Source organism: Euprymna scolopes, chromosome 2 (genome assembly GCF_053919585.1).
Source record: "Euprymna scolopes isolate OS-2025 chromosome 2, ASM5391958v1, whole genome shotgun sequence".
NCBI classification, from domain to species: domain Eukaryota; kingdom Metazoa; phylum Mollusca; class Cephalopoda; order Sepiida; family Sepiolidae; genus Euprymna; species Euprymna scolopes.
In genome coordinates this window covers 193,501,396-193,519,967 of record NC_136483.1, presented here as the reverse complement: position 1 = coordinate 193,519,967, position 18,572 = coordinate 193,501,396, and the positions used below count along the sequence as shown (strand labels likewise).

General features: G+C 30.5%; 1 protein-coding gene across 13 annotated transcripts in view; it reads right to left on the bottom strand.

Annotated features, from left to right (window-relative positions):
* The window catches only part of LOC145300735 (uncharacterized), an 80,264-nt gene that overhangs the window by 54,628 nt on the left and 7,064 nt on the right, over nt 1-18,572 (bottom strand). For 4 of the 13 annotated variants that reach the window (XM_080144519.1, XM_080144511.1, XM_080144512.1 and 1 more), the window contains exons 3-5: nt 10,965-11,098; nt 5,367-5,571; nt 3,567-3,637 (exon numbers count right to left, since the gene is read on the bottom strand). In XM_080144519.1, coding sequence (XP_080000645.1) covers nt 3,567-3,637; nt 5,367-5,571; nt 10,965-11,098 — 410 coding nt within the window. The remainder of the gene's footprint in view (nt 1-3,566; nt 3,638-5,366; nt 5,572-10,964; nt 11,099-18,572) is intronic. The other 9 variants (XM_080144514.1, XM_080144520.1, XM_080144521.1 and 6 more) reach the window with 4 other exon arrangements.

Here is an 18,572-nt window from a genome sequence, read left to right as displayed (position 1 = left end):
TTGATCTCCATTTATTGTGCTCCATAAAAATGACTAGAAATGTAATTAAAATGAAAACAAAGAACTGTTTACATTCCAAGATCAGACGTTATGAATTGAGCAATACAAAATAGAAAAGAAGAATGTAAAATCCTGATGTTTACAATTCCAGAAATGTTGATTTGTGACTATATAAGAAAAAAATAAACAGAAAGGAGAAGAGACCAGACACAGCGGTGAGCGTGATTTGATATCTTGGCACTTCTTCGTCGGCAAGTCACACACACCAACCAACCCCTTACAACTAATGTTTCTCTCTCTCTTTGTCAATGAACTAGAAGCTTAATTGTAAAGAAAACTTATACTTTGAAATTCGTCTCTGTCTTTAAAAGTACAAGAGACTTTTTGATGTTGACGTCTGATTGTGAAGGCACGCCTAATTGTTCGGATTCAAACAACCCTCGACTAGTAATCTGGACAGTCTTATGAATAACACAACACAAAACGTTGTGTAAAAAATACTCAAAATGAGAACAGTACTTCTAATAGTACAAAAAAAAAATGCATAAATAAAATATTGATATACTTAAAGAAAAAAAAAAAAAAAGCAACACGACATAGGTAGAATTCTTTTACTTTAAGAAAACTTATATGAAATTAAATTTAAAATGATTTTCTACTTGTTTGAAGTCTGTGAATCGGACTGTTAAATTGTTAACTCTCTTCCTAAATAAGTTTTAAGGTTTGGTCAAATTCTATGTTTGCCTTTTACATATATTTAAAACATAATTTTGGTTTGGGATGATAAAATGGCAACAAAAAAAAGGCTTGAAAATTATTTTTGTATCTATCAAGTAATATTTATTGGGAAATCTAAGACTTATCTGGACAACAAATCAATTTGTCTTCAGATTTTCTGATACATTCTTCAGAAGAATCAAGTCATTAGTTGTTTTTTCTTATTTTTCTAATTTCATTTTTCATGTCATCAGGAGTAAAAGCAACTTTTAAAAAGGACTGCTATTTAATGGAGAGAGAAAAAGGTAGTTTGATTTCAAATGTAATTTTCTAAATATCTTCTAGCAATCAAAATAATCAGTTGAATCACATTAGATGCCATTTCCTCGGACAATGAAAGTCTAAAGTTTCTGAAATTAGCAGAGGCCAGTTAATAATTGCTTTAAAACCCAAGAAAATTAGCATTTAATCTGGAATAAAATAATTTGCTTAGAATAGCACCATTATGTGTCATATAGAATAGCATTAGAAGTTCTCCAACTTTCCTAATTGTGCTTTTACAAATACAACATTCAAGATGGCTGCCAAATTCATTAAAACATCGATCATTGTATCTGGTTTCCAAACCTTTTTAATAATAATAAAAAAAATTGGTTCTTGTTCAAAATCCCCTACATTAAAAAACAAATATCAAGAAAAATCTGTATGATATACATAACCGTGATGAAATTAATCATATTCCAAAAATCACATAAATTTTAGTTAAAGATTATTTTTAAATAAGAAAATCAAATTTTATAAACAACCGAAAAGTGACTGTCTTATCCGTCATTCAAAAAGAAAGAAATTTTTTAAATGGAGATAAGAATAATTTAAACTTGCGAGATTTATGTTGTAATGCCTTCCCATTAAATAAAAAAAATTTTTTTTAATTATTTTTTTATAAAAATAAAACTACTTGATCAATTTATATGATTTTTGGAATATGATATTTTTGTTTCATCACAGACATGTATATCATACAGATTTTTCTTTATGTTTGTTTGTAATATATGGCGAATTCTGGGCAAAAGTAAAAATGAACAAATTAAGGAAATGTTTTTCAAGTTTTCATGCTGCACTAAAATCAATATAATTGTAAAGGAAGGAAGCTAGTGTTTAGATATTATCAATATAAATAAGAAAGAGATTGAACATTAGAACAGTTAAAATATGGTAAAATGAGTGATTTTGAGCATATATGCCTAAATATGAATATTAGGGATCAAACCTTTGAAAAAATTACTTTTTTATCAAAAGGATAATAAAATTACGTTTCCAAACCTTCAACCACCTCAGGCGATTATTTTTTAGCAGAGTTATGGGTTTTATTCACATATTTGTCAATCTTAAAACTACAGATTATTATTTTTAAACATTTTTAGGGTGATTTAACATTCTTGGACGTCATCTTTTGTGATCAACTTTTGATACTGTTGGGAAACTTCACATAGTTTAAGTGATTTGGTTGTTTTATTTTATGGTATGTCAACCTCTTTTTGAGTCATTTAATACCAGTAAATTAAAAAAAAGTTTTTATACTTTAAGTTCTTCATATCTTCATATATTTATTTATAATATTTGATTTGGTTGTTTCGTTTTATGATATATCAATATTTTTCGGATTCAGTTATTTTGGTAAAACGTTTTTTGGTTAAAGTTCTTTATATCTTCACATATTTATTCATGCTGTTTGGTCTCGTTTGTTGAGACAAATCGTTTTGTTTACGATTTTGCCAGACATGATAGAGTTTTGCAACAAGAAAGTAAAAAACAATAATGTTAATGTTTGGTGCATTTTAGGTCATGAAGCCAATATCTTACGAAAGCATGGTCTGTTAAGGAGTAATCTGCAATTTAATAGATTTGGCAGAAATCTTGAATGCCATAAAAAAAAAAAAAAATGTTTATTATTTAGAATTCCACCGAATCAAAAAAAAAAAAAAAAAAAAAAAAAAAAAATACAGAAAAAATGTTATAGTGTAGGTACCCATCACGAAGATGTAATAATATTTTAAAAATAATGTAAATTGATCAAGTAGTATTACTTTTAACTGAAGAAAAAAAAAATTCAGATTTTATGAATATCTGCAAGTAACTTGTAGAGGGGACAGGATGGTCTGCTTGTGTTATAGACAATCCCATCCCCATTGTTGGTTGTATGCACTGAATGGTAATGTGATTGAAAAGTAAAAGGGTCGCATAATAATGACGAAAACATACTGTTATATATTAGCGAAAGAATTATTTACATAAATTATTTACATAAATTTACATGAGAAATATTAAGGATATAGATAGAAAGTTCATTGAGAAAAGAGTCAGGAAGTGACATGGCTGTGGCGTTCTCCGGTTATCAGAGTTAAAAGGCGACAATTGAATTAGTCTGGTAGTTTCCATTCCCACAAACTATCTTGCCCACCCACTATCATCAAATTTGTTAGGAATCAAAGGGAGATAACTCAATTCATAGTTACTAGATGAATGTTGAAATGCAGATGAATTCCCATTAATTGCTTAAAAATGATTTTCTGTGTAAAATAAAAGTACTTGATTAATTCACATGAGTTTTGGAATAAAACATTTGTTCCGTGACGAGTACATACACATTAAAGATTTGTTTTTCGTTTTTTTTAAGGTAGAATTCTAAATAAGAACTAAACAAATTACAAAATGGAAACTTCAAGAATGTTGATATTCTATTGCAGACAGCATAATGCAACAATTCTGAGCAAAACGAGCCGTGTTCAATGCTAATACTGTTGATTTTTAAAGCAATCAAGAGAAGATGTCGGCTCATAACAACTCACCTGTGAAACAAACTGAGGATTTCCCGAACCACCTTGGCCTGGTAAGACACCTGATAACGAAAGAATATTTCCTGTTTGAAACAGACGTTGTAGCCACATGCTATTACCGACGTTGCATAATAGCAATTGGAACAGTGTCTTTCGTTTTCAATCGTAAAATTCATCATAAAACATACATTTCTGTCAACAAAATATTTTTTCATATTTTTATCAACAAAAGTAGAGAATAGTTAACAAATCCCTCCAGTTCCAGATGTTAAGAATAGGTTCTAAATAATATTATATAGAACTCATTCTTAAGAGGGAGAGGAGGATTTGTTAACTATTCTGTACCTTCACTTTTTGTCTATTTTAAAACACAAATTATTTTGTATTAATATTTTTTTTAAAAGAATTAGTTTAACAAATTAATGTTTCATTAAAGTTGCTTTCAATTTGTTTGACATCGTTTTGTTTAAAATAAAGATGTTTTAAATAAATTTATGAATAACTTGTAAAGTTGAAAGATAGCATAAAAGAATGTAGATAAAAAGAAAAACCGGTAATCTTGCAGTATAGTTAATAGCTGCGAAATTAAAGAAAACAAAACATACAGCAAATAACTTCTGCCAAATGCAACAAAATTAAATTTACTACTGAACTGTATAGTTTTAAAGTTCTGAAACTGTTTTATTTATTTCAATATACTTGCAAAAATACTTTTCCTCTAGTTGTATATTTTTGCAAGACTTGGAGGATTATATAACTGTGAAAGAACTACATCCAGTACATAGTTAGAGCAAAATAAATTGTTTTGAACTATTAAAATAAATTTTACATGATTGATTAATATTTACACATTCATGCATTATTTTTATTTTGCTTATGTTTGAATTCATATTTTAAAACCTATGGTAAATCATAAATTTATGATATCTCAACAAAATTAACTATATTGTTGAGGTAATATTTTAAGCTCTATTTATAAGTCCAAATTGATAGACCCTCAGACTCAGTTTCTATTTTATTTGTTGGGAATTTATTTTTTACTATTAATACAATGTCCTACATTTCTAAAAGTAGTTAAGACCTCCAATATTTCGAAATGAAACAAAGTCCAAAATGTATGAATTTAAAACAAAAGAATCCACAATTTATTAATTGAATTTAACAAAAAATATTCCAAAATATATTATGTTTAACAAAAAATTCTGAAATGTATTAATAATGTTTAAAATACCGAAATGTATTTTTTTTTTTTTTAATTCCAAAATGTATTAATTATGTTTAAAAAATTTCCAAAATATATTGTTTAAAATACCAAAATATATTTTTTAAAATTCTGAAATGTATTATGTTTAAAAAAATTTTTTCGAAATGTATTATGTTTAAAAAAATTTTTCGAAATGTATTATGTTTAAAAAAATTGTGACTGACAAACGGATAAAGTCTTTATTTATACTAATTTTATTTACACCGTTTTTTTTTTATCCTACCAAAATCCAACATGGCTGGGGCCATTTCTGTTCTTGTTTCTGTTTCCCCTTTTCAGCTAAGGATTAGAGGTCAGATAAGTAAGTTTTTTTCACTATCTTAAAGCCCAAAATTAGCAACTACCTTTAAGAAGTTATTCATTGTATTTTCAATTTCTCAACTGTTAACTATACCGTATGATTATACAGAAAAAAAAATATTTATTGACATGACAAGAAGATGTGGGTTCATTTCCTTTTTTTTCATAGTCGTTATTTTAATGTTATTTCAGAAAATAATTTTGTCTGATGTATTTTGGCCGTTACATAATTTGGATTATATATTTACCTATTTGTCCGACCAGAAGAGAAGGAACGGCCTGAGTAGAGAAAACAGGTTTGCCTCCAATGAGTGGTGTGGCTTGACCTTGGCTGATGCATGCCTGCGACATGAGGCCCTTGGAACCATTGTTGGCGCCCTTGCAATTGCCGCTACTTGACGAGCAGGGAATAGTTGACGAGGTTGGCACCTGAGCAGAAGAGACGACAGTGGTCTAGGAAGAGAGAAACAAGACTTTTCATGCAACAACCCCAACTTTGCGCTCGCTCTATTTTAGGGGCGAGGGGATGGGGGTGAAGAGGGGGAGGGGCAGCTTTCAGCTTTCTTCATCTACAAATGTCAACATGCACAAGTGACAACAAGCACAAAAGCAACAACAACAATAACAACATAGGGCAAAAGATATTTTTGCAGTTGACTTTACATTCATTTTCTTATTTTCTATAAGCAATGCTCCACTCTTCAATAAAAAGCAATGTGCATTTATTTGTAAATATATCTGTCCTTTCATATAAAAGTTTACGTGATAAATAAGGTAGAGGAAAAATGCAAATTAATTTCCGGGAGACGTTTTTTTTTGTTTTTTTTTCTTTGTGCTTTCTATACCGATTTATACAATCACCCACCACGTTTTTTCTTATATTATATTTCCTAGTTTGAGAACTTTTCTTTCTTTTTAACTTCCATTTTTTTAAACTTTCGTTAATGTTATTGATATTAAAAAGCCAATGTCATTTTATCTTTTATGTCTGGAAAATCCTAAGTTAAGACAAAAGATTGATAATACCAAGAAATGATGGGAAGTTGATAACAATAGTAAAATGACCAATAAATGACACCATGGCAATTAAGTATTAGTTTTTCGCTGGTCAGAGGTCGATGAGACAATGAACTAAAGAAAAGTGGATATGGTTAGTTCTGATGGTTAGACATTTAAGATTTTGGATCAAGAGAAAATATATTTGGGAGATTGGCTGTCAAGGAATTAGTGTTGTTTTAGGAGATGGACAGATTTGTTCAGTAATAGACAGTAGACCAGCAGATGTTCTCAGTTGAGTTTTAGATATCATCTTAGACTTGGGTTAGAGGCTTAGCTAAGAAAAGCGAGTACCAATGACAGAGCATTAATGACACAGATACACCTGTGTTTAACAAGTTTACATAATGTGTGCCTACATTGTTTTTTTTCCTTTGTATACAACTTGTAAATTAGTGTTTCACTCTTGGTGATTGTCAGTACTAGAATTGATACAGTCAGATGAAGAAGCTCATGGCATGTGTTTTAGTAGGTTTTTGGAGTAGATGGTATTCAAAGAATAATGAAGTTATATACTTGCAAAGCATTTTTTTTTTTCTTAGACATTTTTAATAAAGGGATACATTCTTAAGTTATATTTTATGATGCAGTGATTACTGCGTTCACCTTCGACTGGAGTTCTGTCTGATCGACTGCATCACTTTCACAAACACCATTGAGAAAAGGTATGAATTTACCCATTTTCTCTCCCAACTATGGACAAGACAAGACGCAAATCTTGTAAAGGAAACTAGTTCAGAAGAAGGAACAATTCTTAAGTTATGATAGGTGCAAAAGTCAACCAGTTCTATCAGCTGAATTGGAAAAAAATAAGTCATAAAAATTTTGGTGTATGATAACATGCTTTACAATAATCGAGTCCAGAAAGAACTATAAATATGTGGTATTTATGTTAGCTATTAGCTGATGTAATGATATTATGTGAGAGAAAGAATAATAAAACAATATGTAGTATATTTTCTAACCTAGAGTTCAAGTGTATTTATTCTTTAGCAACAGAATGACCTTGAGAAACTGGTTGCCAACGTTCAATGGTGCATAGGGCAATAAAAACAATGAATCAAATTTGTTTAAAATTCAAAATCATTTAAATAAAAGTAATAACATTTAAATTATTAAATCAGAAAAGAAACCTTAAAACATGAGAAAATCTATCTATCTCTCTGGTTGGGCTCCTTCCCCGACCAATGTGACTGTGACTCTCTCTCTCTCTCTCTCTCTAGATTTCCATGAGCTGCCTTAGATCTTCAGGATCACAGTTGGCATCATGTGCAATTTGCTGGATGTATATGGATCTAGGTCATCCAATGCTCATGCACCCGTGCCATGGAGTCCCCCAGCAATACATTTCTCATGAGCTTTCGCTTGCTCCTCTGGCATTGACCGACAAATTGTAGACGTCGCTCTTCCTGATGATAGTAAATATGGCAGGTAGGTTGCCATAAAGTTGCTGCTTCGTGGAATGATTTTGCCAAGACATATAACATTGTTTGTAGCATACAGGTGTATGTGCCGTCTAGCTTTCTTTCCAATCCTTTGATGAGTGTCTAGGTTGTAGCACCGTAAACAAGAACAGACTCCATCACTACTTTGAAGAAATGCCTTTTCAGTTTGTCAATTAGTTTTGAAGTCCATACTGACCGCAACTTATCCAATGCAGCCCAAGCTTTTGAGATGCGAATTTCAATATCTCTCTCCGTGGAACCTATATTGCTGCCCAGGTACATCAACTCAGTGACTTCTTTCAATGTTGTTCCATCTAGAGCTTTGATCTTCCTCTCTGCATTGAAAGTAATAAACTTTGTCTTATTCACATTAACATGAAGACCAGATTTTTCTAGCTCATATAACAGCGTTTGTACATCAGCAGTGTTATTCACGAACAAAGCAATATCGTCTGCATAATCTGCATCAGTTATGTGTGCTGATGGATGAATTCTAGTTTCAAAAAAAGGGATCTGACCATTCTGTCTGCCCCTCATGGCATCCAATCACTGGAATAATTGAATAAACCAAAAAAAGGTAAATACAATAAAAAAAAGTCATAACTATTTAAGTTTTAACTGATCACTATTGATCTTTTTCTTTTGTTTAATGGTCGTTTTACATGTGGTGGACAGTTTTGAAAAATTGACTTCCAAACTAATCTATCTCTGACCAGGTTTTTATTTATCCCTTTTTCTCTGAAGTACATTTTTATTACTTCCTTCCATGTTTTCCTTAAGTGTCACTTGCGAACTGACCCTGCTACCTAAACATCTACTAACGCAACAACTCCATCCATTTATTTCAATGTGGCCATACCCACAAAGTCCTGTTCTGCACACATTCCTTATACTTTTCAGATTTAATCTTCCCATGAAATCATCAGATCACATAACTACACACCCATCGGGACAAGATCAAAGTGTAGTATCTGTTCTTCAGATGCTCCACTTCAATTTCTTGTTCTCTGTCAGTGGAGGAGAAATCCTTCATGACTGAAACAATTTTTATTTTTGTTCCTTTTCTCCACATTAAAAAACGACCCTGGTGTCTAACTCTGTCCCGTACGGAGGCATTGTAAATAGGAACTATACACCCATCATTGCTCATATCATTTCTCTCCATGCAATGCATGTCCTCAACCAGCAATGGCCAAGGTTATGCAATAAATTCATCACATCACTTGACAAAGTTTAAGAATGCCACAATTGAAGTGACAGGAGAAAATTAAACTATGAGCATCCAAACAATCCTAAACCAATAATATATTATTTTTTATTTTTGTAATTTTTTGGAATCCTTTGAGATGAGGCTTCATAATTTATGTATTCATTTTTTTGCTGCTACATGGTGAAACAATAACTATGAAGATGAGGATAACAATCCGCAAAACAATGAATACACAACCCTAACCCAAATTTAGTAATTCGCATTAAATTCAAGAACTGAATGCAGCTTTCAATATTCATATTTGACAAGAGTTGGCCAAGTTTGCTTTTTGTTGCTTACACTAGATAGGTTTAATAATAGAAACTGCCAAAAATGAGGAATTTGGTAAATTCAAATATCCACAAAAATCTGACCAATAGAAAAATATATACACATTATTTCACTCCTAACGTTTGTAGCAAATTATTTCTGAAACAAAAAATTTAAATAAGTTCATCGTTCATAATTTTATTGAGATTTATGAAAGCAAAGATTAACAAGCAACACATGCATGGTTCCTTCCCCTGGGTGTGTGTGGAGTAAACCGAATGTTTTCATTGGTCACCAACATTTGAATGATGCAAACATGAATGCTAAGCATCAGCCAATGAAAATATTGAACACATAAATTCTTTTAAATATTTCATCTGATAGATCCCAACAATTTGTACTCGAAAAGTTTTTTTAACCATCATTTCTGAATTTTTCTAATTCAATCTTAGAATAGTCTACACCAGGGGTTAGCAACCTTTTGGAGAGAGAAGCTATTTGTCTGTGTAGTGTCTAGATGAATGGTCATGATATTAAATATAAGGAAAATAAATTTTCTTAGACTCAAATTGCTCTGTACAAAAATTTGTCCATTTTTTTTTTTTATTCTTAAAAAAAAGAAAAGAAAGGGAGGGGATTTGATCTAACCTTATTTGAATAATTTATCTCATTTTACTACACGGATAATAGAAAAACAAATACTATTTTGATGATAAAAGCTGTTAAATTAGCAGGTCAGACATAAAAACAGTTGCCAATTCCTATTCTGCACTGTTACTTTTCTTAATTTGATCTGGCACTTTGTTAAAAAAACAAATATTTTATCCTATTAGCAAAATAGGTGAGTTTCCAGAATAACCAACAAAGCCAAAGAATTGTAAATAAATAAATACACAGCCAATAACTGTTACCAAAGGCAAGCTAAGTTACTCTTCTCCATACCTAGATAAATATTTTGTGTTTTAACTTTTTAAGTGTTTTTTTTTACTTAGAAATAAAGGTAGTGTAAAGCCTGTCATATTAGAATGAAAAGCGAAATGATATTATTTGAGCCATAGTCACGTCTTGATATTTGCTCAAAAGTGGAAAATTAAACCCAATGCTGATAGGAACACATCCAATGTCATCAATTGTGCAAAAATGTAAGACTCTGATCTAGTGAATGCGTGTTAAGATTGTGCCTTAATAAAAAAATGTGTCTTTAACAAATAGAATTATGAAGAAATCAAATAAAACAAAACACTGAGTCAAAAATGACTAAAACAAAATTTGATAATTAAGGAAGTAAAACAATTCATGTTCAACAAAATTTGATCCAAAGATTCTATAATGCAAAATTTATCAATTATCATAACCAATGGCAAAAAAACAACAAATAAAAAACAAATAAAATCGAGATTTGTAACAATTGCACCAAAGCAAATGCTGACGTCACTAGAATGTCATCCATTATAGTAAAACAAAATTCCTATCATTGAACATAAGAGTTTGTGAAATGGAAAAACAACATGTTGGAATCTTATGGTACAATGGGCTTGTTTTTCTTTCTTTTTAATATTCAGTGCTGAAATAACAGAATATGATATTTTTTGTAGGATGATAATTGAATTGAAATGTTTTTCTGTGAACAGATGCTATAAAAGAAAAAAAACCCAAAAAACAATGGAAAGTTTAGAGCATAGCCAGTTGCATTTCAAAAGGATTGCAAGTGTGACTTAAATCTGGGACTAAAAAGATTTCAATATTTAATTCTTGATTTTCTGTTGAAAGATGTGAAAATGACGAGATCAAAATGGTAACAAAATTTAAACAGTGTTTTTACTTACAATTCCACCAGTTGGACTGGGAGAAAGAACACCAGGGCTCTTGGGACTGGCAGAAGGCGGCCTTCCCTGCATAGCAGCCATATTCAATTGTGGATTCATTGCGCCTGCTTGCATTGCAGCTGCGAGATAAACACCTGATAAGAAAAATATTGGGAGTTAATATTCTATGATGAGAGAATAATTTGTGTAGCTACAAATCATAAAAGATTTTGCCAAAAAATTTAAATTTGAAAAATAAAATCTCACAATAGATGTTAGATTTTATTAAACCGACAAGCATTTATTTATAAAAATTTTTGTTTTTTGTGTAGAATTCCCCCATATATTAAAAAACAAAAATAAAAAAAAACATCTGTATGGTGTACATACCTGTGAAAAAATAAAAATATCATACTCCAAATGTAAATTGATCAGGTAGTTTTATTTTAAATAAGAAAAACAAATGTTATGAGTAACAGAAGACTGACTGTCTTGTCAGTCATTTTGAAAATGATTTTTAAAAAATACAAAAAACACAAAGGGAGATAACTCAATAATTATGAAAAACTACTTGATCAATTTACGTAATTTTTGGAATATATTTTTGTTTCATCACGTGTATGTACATAATACAGATTTTTTTTTATTTTTGTTTGTTAATGTAAAGGAAATTTTACCAAGCACCATTTTCTTTTGTTATTAAAGGCTGTAGTGAAGCTGATATGCAAAATGAATTGCTAACTACCTCTGGTGGCAATGACTATCCTTGGCAGACAAAATGCCATGTGCTTGTATGTAGTGGAAATGAGACAATAGTTTTCCCAAGCATGGTGTGCATGATTTTAATTTTATCATTAGCATTTATTCTTTAACACTAATTCATCAAAAACATTGATGTTTATAACGTTTGTTAATGAAAAGAAATAAATCAGACTTACTCTTTTACATATAGAAAATGATAAAAAATTACACTGCACAATCGTCCAATAATGTAAAGGAGTTTTTTATTAAATTTAGTTTTGTTTAAATATTTGTACTGAATGTTTTGTTAATGTTAATTGCTTTTTTATGCACCGAATCGAATAAATCATTTCATTAGTTAAAAAAAAAGTTTGTAATAGTTTTAATTTTATAAGAATTAATAAAAAAATTATATATGATTATTTAAAACTTTTTAGAAAATGGCATCAAATTTCATAAACTTTACGATCTCATCAGATTAAAGACTGTACTTTACTAAAGACGTAACAATTCATGGACACAATGCAATTTTTTTAGCTGACAATATTGATGATAATCCACAAAAAAATAAATAAATAAATAACGCACATCACTAATTTCAAATGCTCAAATATTTTTTAGCCCACCTTGAATTTATTTTCTTCTTTATTTAAAGTAAATACACTGTATTCTATTTTTTTACTTTTTTAAGGAGGGAAGGGCGGGTATATGAACATCTTATTTTTTTTTCTCTCATTTAGCCAATTGGACTCAGCAAGCATTGAAATCACCTTGACTGTCCTCTGTCCACATAACATTTTGCTTAGAAGCAGAGTTTCTGATTTAAATTTTTGAAATATAAAAACAATTATTAAAGTGTCGCAGGAACGGGAGGGAGGAGGTAAGTTTAACACAACATGATCTAGAAATAGTTTTGAAATTTTTATTGCTTAATATTATTGAGAAAAAAAAAGTTCTTGCCCAGAATTCTTTCATATTTAAAAACAAAGAAATATCTGTATGATGTACATACCCGTAAACATACTCTAAAAATCATGTAAATTGATCAAATAGTTTTATTTTTATAAAGAAAAACAAATTTTATGAATAAAAGAAGAGCGGCTGTCTTGCGTCGCCATTTTTAATACAATTTAAAAAAGAAAACAAGGAAATAAGATAACTCAACAATTCAAACTTGTGAGATTTATGTTGTAATGCCTACAAATTTCCATTAATCACTTATAAAGGATTTTATTTAAAAATAAAACTACTTGATCAATTTATATGCCTTTTGGAATATGATATTTTCATTTCATCATGTGAGCATCCAATTTTTTTTTTTTTTTTTTTTTTTTTACTCCTGTTCATGCCTAACAAGGCATATTGCCACTTGCATGTAAGGGGCTATTATTTGGGCCCATGCCTAGGAAAGATTAACAAGATGTTGGTTTACGCTCATTTAAACTTCTGCATATCAGTACAGTAAGGGAAGCAGGTAGCAGGAAGGTAATTCCAAAGTCTAACTGTTAGAGGGAAGAAACTATTAGAGTAGAACACTTTCTGGCATTTAGGGACCTCAACACTGAAGGGGTGAGATTTTGCTGCTAAGCGGGTTTGTCGGAGATATGTACGTCGAGAGGGCACAAGTGCAATGAGTTCATCAAAGCACATACTATTGAAATATCTATAAAACAGGCACAGAGATGCAACATTGCAGTGATGGGACAGGGGTTGGAGCTTAGTTGACAAAGTGGAACCTATTAGATTGAAAACATTTTTTGGACCTTATCCAAGAGGGAGAGGCTAGTGGTAGATGCACCAGCCCAAATGTGGCAACAATACTCCATACATGGACGAATGGTGGTAGAGGATAATCGCAGGTGTAAGTAGTCTTCTAGCTCGATAGAGAGAACCCACCTTCTTTGCAGCAGCCTTCACAATGTCTTGAATGTATTTGTTCCAGTTCATATTGCCCATGAAAGTTATTTATTATACATATTTTTCTATATTTTTGTTTTTTAATATAAGGGGGAATTCTGGACAAGAACAATTTTAAAATAGAATTGTAAAAACATTTTGTTTTTTTGTTTTATCTAAATTGGTATACACATGAGTTTCATTTTTAAAACTATTTCTACAAAAATTTTTACTGTGAAAAAGAAATAGTGTACCTATCCAGTACTGCTCAATAGTGTATTTACTTGTAATTTGTTTTAGCTTTTCTTTTTTTTTTTGCAAATTACCTTATTTTATTTCCTTAAGTATTCTTTTTGTTCCGATCAAAAGGAAGTAACTCTGTATGAACTTGAACAAAATTACATTCCATTTTTTTTCTTTAAGATGGTGGCCATTTGAAAATTTGCAACAAAATTTTTTTTTCTCAAAGGAATTCAATCGAATTACATCTCATTTTGCAACAATCCACAAGAAAAACTGAGAGATCAAAATCAAATATGGATTTTGTAGGAAGAAAGCTATTGATAACAAAGAACATAAGACTGAATTTATTTTATATGTTAAATGCAGAGAATAAGTTTGTTTCTATTATAGGTATTGTGATACAAATTGTTTTGAAAGTATGTTGGAGTCATTTTTTTCTAATGAGTGGAGTACTAGGTCATGTGACAATGGGGGAGTCAATCATTGGTTGACTAAGCCATGTGGTCACAAATCTATATCTATAAAAGTGAAGTTGCCTCTGTGTGTCTGTGTGTGTACATTTCCCTACCAAACTACTTTGTCAATTTTCAGTCTACAGACTTAATATTTGATATTAGGGGTATTGAGATTTGGGAAAATCTTTTTGATCGGTTTTCGAACAGAAATTTAGCTGTGAAAGGGTCAAAGTTCAACGATTTGACCTTTGAAAACTCTACCAAACTCCCCTGCCAATTTTGGGTCTAAATACTTGAAATTTTAGATATAGGTTACTTGGACATGGATCAAATTTTTAAATTTGATTTGAGCCCAAAACAATAAATGTTTAGGGGTCAAAATTGGGGTCAAAGTTAAAAAACATTTGACCTCTGTGGTCTCTACCAAATTACTCAGCCAATTTTTGGTCTAAACATTTGAAATTTTAGATAAAGTGTATTCAGAAATAGGGAAAGATTTTTAATCAGTTTTGGGGTGAAAATTTGGCTGCCAAGGGGTCAAAGTTCAAAAGATTTGACCTTTGCGGTGTCTAGCAATCTATTCAGCCAATTATTGGTCTAAGCATTTAAAATTTTACATAAAGGTTATCAGACATACAGAAAGCTTTTTAATCAGTTTTTGGGAGAAAATTTGGCTGCCAAAAATTCAAAGTTGAAAGAGTTGACCTATGCAGACTCTACCAAACTCCTCCACCAATTTTGGGTGTAAACACTTTAAATTTTAGATGTACGTTATCTGCATATGCACATAAATTTATGAACAGTACATGGAGCCCGAGCAAAGCCGGGTTCAACTGCTAGTATCATATAATAAAAGTGTGACTAAGATCATTTTTGATATTCTTTCTTTTCAATTTAATTAATGGGATCTGACCAATCATTGATTGTTCACATCATCTCACACCATGTGGTCGGTCACCTATCTATGCAGACTAATCTTGTTGACATGTTTTTAGAAGCCAAATCTCTACAAACATTTACTAAATTTGTTTGTTACATTTTGGGAAGCTTTGATATTTGTGCATATTTTTTAAACACAGATAAATCCTGTTAATATTTTATGGATAAGATTTTTGATTAATTTTGTTTATGTTAATTTTGATATGTAATAGTTTTTTTCTTTTATTTGCTTCTGGGATTCATAGTTTGATTTCTTCTATTATCTGGTTCTCGATTTTAGCCACCATGGTCACTTTATAGTGACTGCTAGTTGTGACATGCTTTAAACGGCCAAGAAGCTAAAATTAAATTCACTCAGAAACTCTTTCTTTGATTTGTAATCAAAAACATGAACATTAAGATCTTGAGTGTTAAGTAAATGTTTAGAGGTCTGAAAATAATGGCTACTCGTTGATGGTGGGAGAGTGAATTAAAGAGCATTCCCTCGAATATCATGGTAGATAGGGACCAAAACCACTCGTGATATTCGAAAATCCCTAAAGTAGGATAAAACCATTATTTTTACCTTATTTAATTGCTTATAGGCCGTTTTAAACCATCCTGTAATATTTATAACCCACCCTTTACTATATTAATAATAATAGAAAGATTATAACACTTGTTAGGTTGTACGGTACAATATTACAGTTCAGTATTATACATAAATACACCTGTAACACTAGAGAATTAAGCAAGTACGTACATGCAACAGGTTAGTTACTGTGACAATACATGTACAATACATGCATATGTACAAAAAATCGATTTCTAAAAATAAATTACAAATTAAACAATTATTAAAATAAAATAAAAAAATAATTTAAGCAAGTAGAGAAAGAGAGAGAGAACCTGTACATATGTATGAAAAAAAAAAAAAAATTAAAGAACCATAACAATACATATGAAAAAAAAAAATTAAAGAACCATAACAATACATATATTTTTTCTAAAACGACCTAATACAGCTGCATACCACCGTCTAGATTGTTGCAGAATTCCAGAGACCGTATACTATCATCATCATATTCCTGAGAAAGGAATGTATGCGATGGCATCCGTTTCTAAAATAATCCAGTTTCGTCCATATCAAAAACTTGCTCAGGAAGATATTCGCTCTCAGTTATAATATTTTGGAATGTATCACGTACGTATTCCTTGGCAACCTCCTTATCCGCAGAAGCAGCCTTGCCATACACTGCTATGCTTTTGAGTCCGTATTGTTTCTAAAATTTGGCAAACCACCCTTTGCTAGGGACAAACTGTGCTTTTTCCTTTGTTGATCAGCTGGATGCGGATTGTCAGGGTTTTCTTTATCTTCTTCTGTTTCTTCATCATCTTCCTCTGGTTCCTTGGCAGAATACACTTTATAATGTTTCCGCACCTTTGTCTAGATCGTGTTCATATCCAACAAAATATTTTTCTTTCTGCAGTCGCTTATCCATATCAATAATGCCTTTTCCATCTTCACAATTGTCTTGTTCCTTTGAGTTACAAGTGGTTTTTTGTGTTTTCTTGAAGGATGGCACCAGTTCTCCTAATCTTAACCGCCTCTTTCTTTAAAGAATGAACTGTGCATTCGTTCACCCTGAAATGGCAACCAATGGCTGCATACGTTCTTCCTTCCTTAAGCATATCAAGAAGTTTAATTTTCTCAGAGATAGACATCATCTTATGTTGCTTCTTAGGCTTGTTGTCAGCCTTGGAGGTAGCAGGACATTTAGGAACCTTTACAAGGGATGTACACTCGAATAATGTTCACAAAAATCCCAATGAAATCACACACGGCACAGATAAAGTGAAACATGCGATGCTGAATATTGGATCGAAAGCCAGGCTGGGAGGAATCTCTAGTGATCGCATCCACTCTCCCTGAAGCGCTAATCACATAACTATTTACAAGTTGTGATGTTCTCATTGGCCATCTCATTCTCCATGAACCAATCACAGATCTCCTTACAAGTGACGTTAGTCTGTCTCGCATAGATGCTACACTATGCTTCTTGATGCGGCTAGCGAACCGAGAAACCAAGCATATGGCGACCGTGTTCCGGTAATTATTTTTTTAGTGTATTTTTTAAATATAAGTTATTATACTTAAATAATTTTTTTAGTGTATTTTTTAAATATAAGTTATTATACTTAAATAATTTTTTTAGTGTATTTTTTAAATATAAGTTATTATACTTAAATAATTTTTTTAGTGTATTTTTTAAATATAAGTTATTATACTTAAATAATTTTTTTAGTGTATTTTTTAAATATAAGTTATTATACTTAAATAATTTTTTTAGTGTATTTTTTAAATATAAGTTATTATACTTAAATAATTTTTTTAGTGTATTTTTTAAATATAAGTTATTATACTTAAATAATTTTTTTTATTTTACATTTTATAACCGTTTTAATCTTCCTATAATATTTATCATACACAATTTTTGATATTTTAATTATTTTTAAGATTTAATTTTTGAATATTCAATTATCACAGTTTTTATGGTGGAAATCCGCAATAATATATTGAAAAACCCATGAAGTAGCAAAGGGTTAGTGTATTTATTTTTTCTACTAACCTATGTTGTATGTGTCTGTCAATATCGCTCCTACATTGGTAACTTGTTTAAATAAGACACTTTTCTCTATCTCTATATGACATCATTTCTCATCCAGTTGTCTAAATTTCATTCCAATGCTAGGCTGCTTTTGGCCTCTAAACTTTATTACAACCAAACTCCAAACTACCTGTTAATCAAAACTAACCAAGTTTCCTTCTTTGGATCTAATGCATTTATAAATTGTTAGAAATTAATTCCAACTTTAATTTTCCAATTAACATTTACCTTAGCACTTATTTTTAAAATAACTTTCATAAGAGAATAAAGACAACCAAACAAAGCCAAAATATTGTACATTAATCTCAGTAATATATATTATATATATATATATATACATACATATATATAGACACACACACACACACACACACACACACACAAATATCTAAACAAAAGCACAATAAAATTACACTCAGCTGGTGTTCTATTCTTTCGAAGAAGAATGATCGTCCTCAAAGTAATTTTCTTCGTTTTTGAAATGTTGGTAATATGAAGAGGCATCATTAAAGCACTACTTTTACTAGATGAAAGAATATTCTTAAATAATAAAAAACATCTTAATTATTTATAAGACATAAGATTTGCACAAAGATAGTTTTTTTTACTGCACAATATTGTATTGAAATATTATTGAAGGAATATACTTATTTTTAACAAAATATATCATGATACCTATATCATTCGACTGAGCTCACGGATGAAAA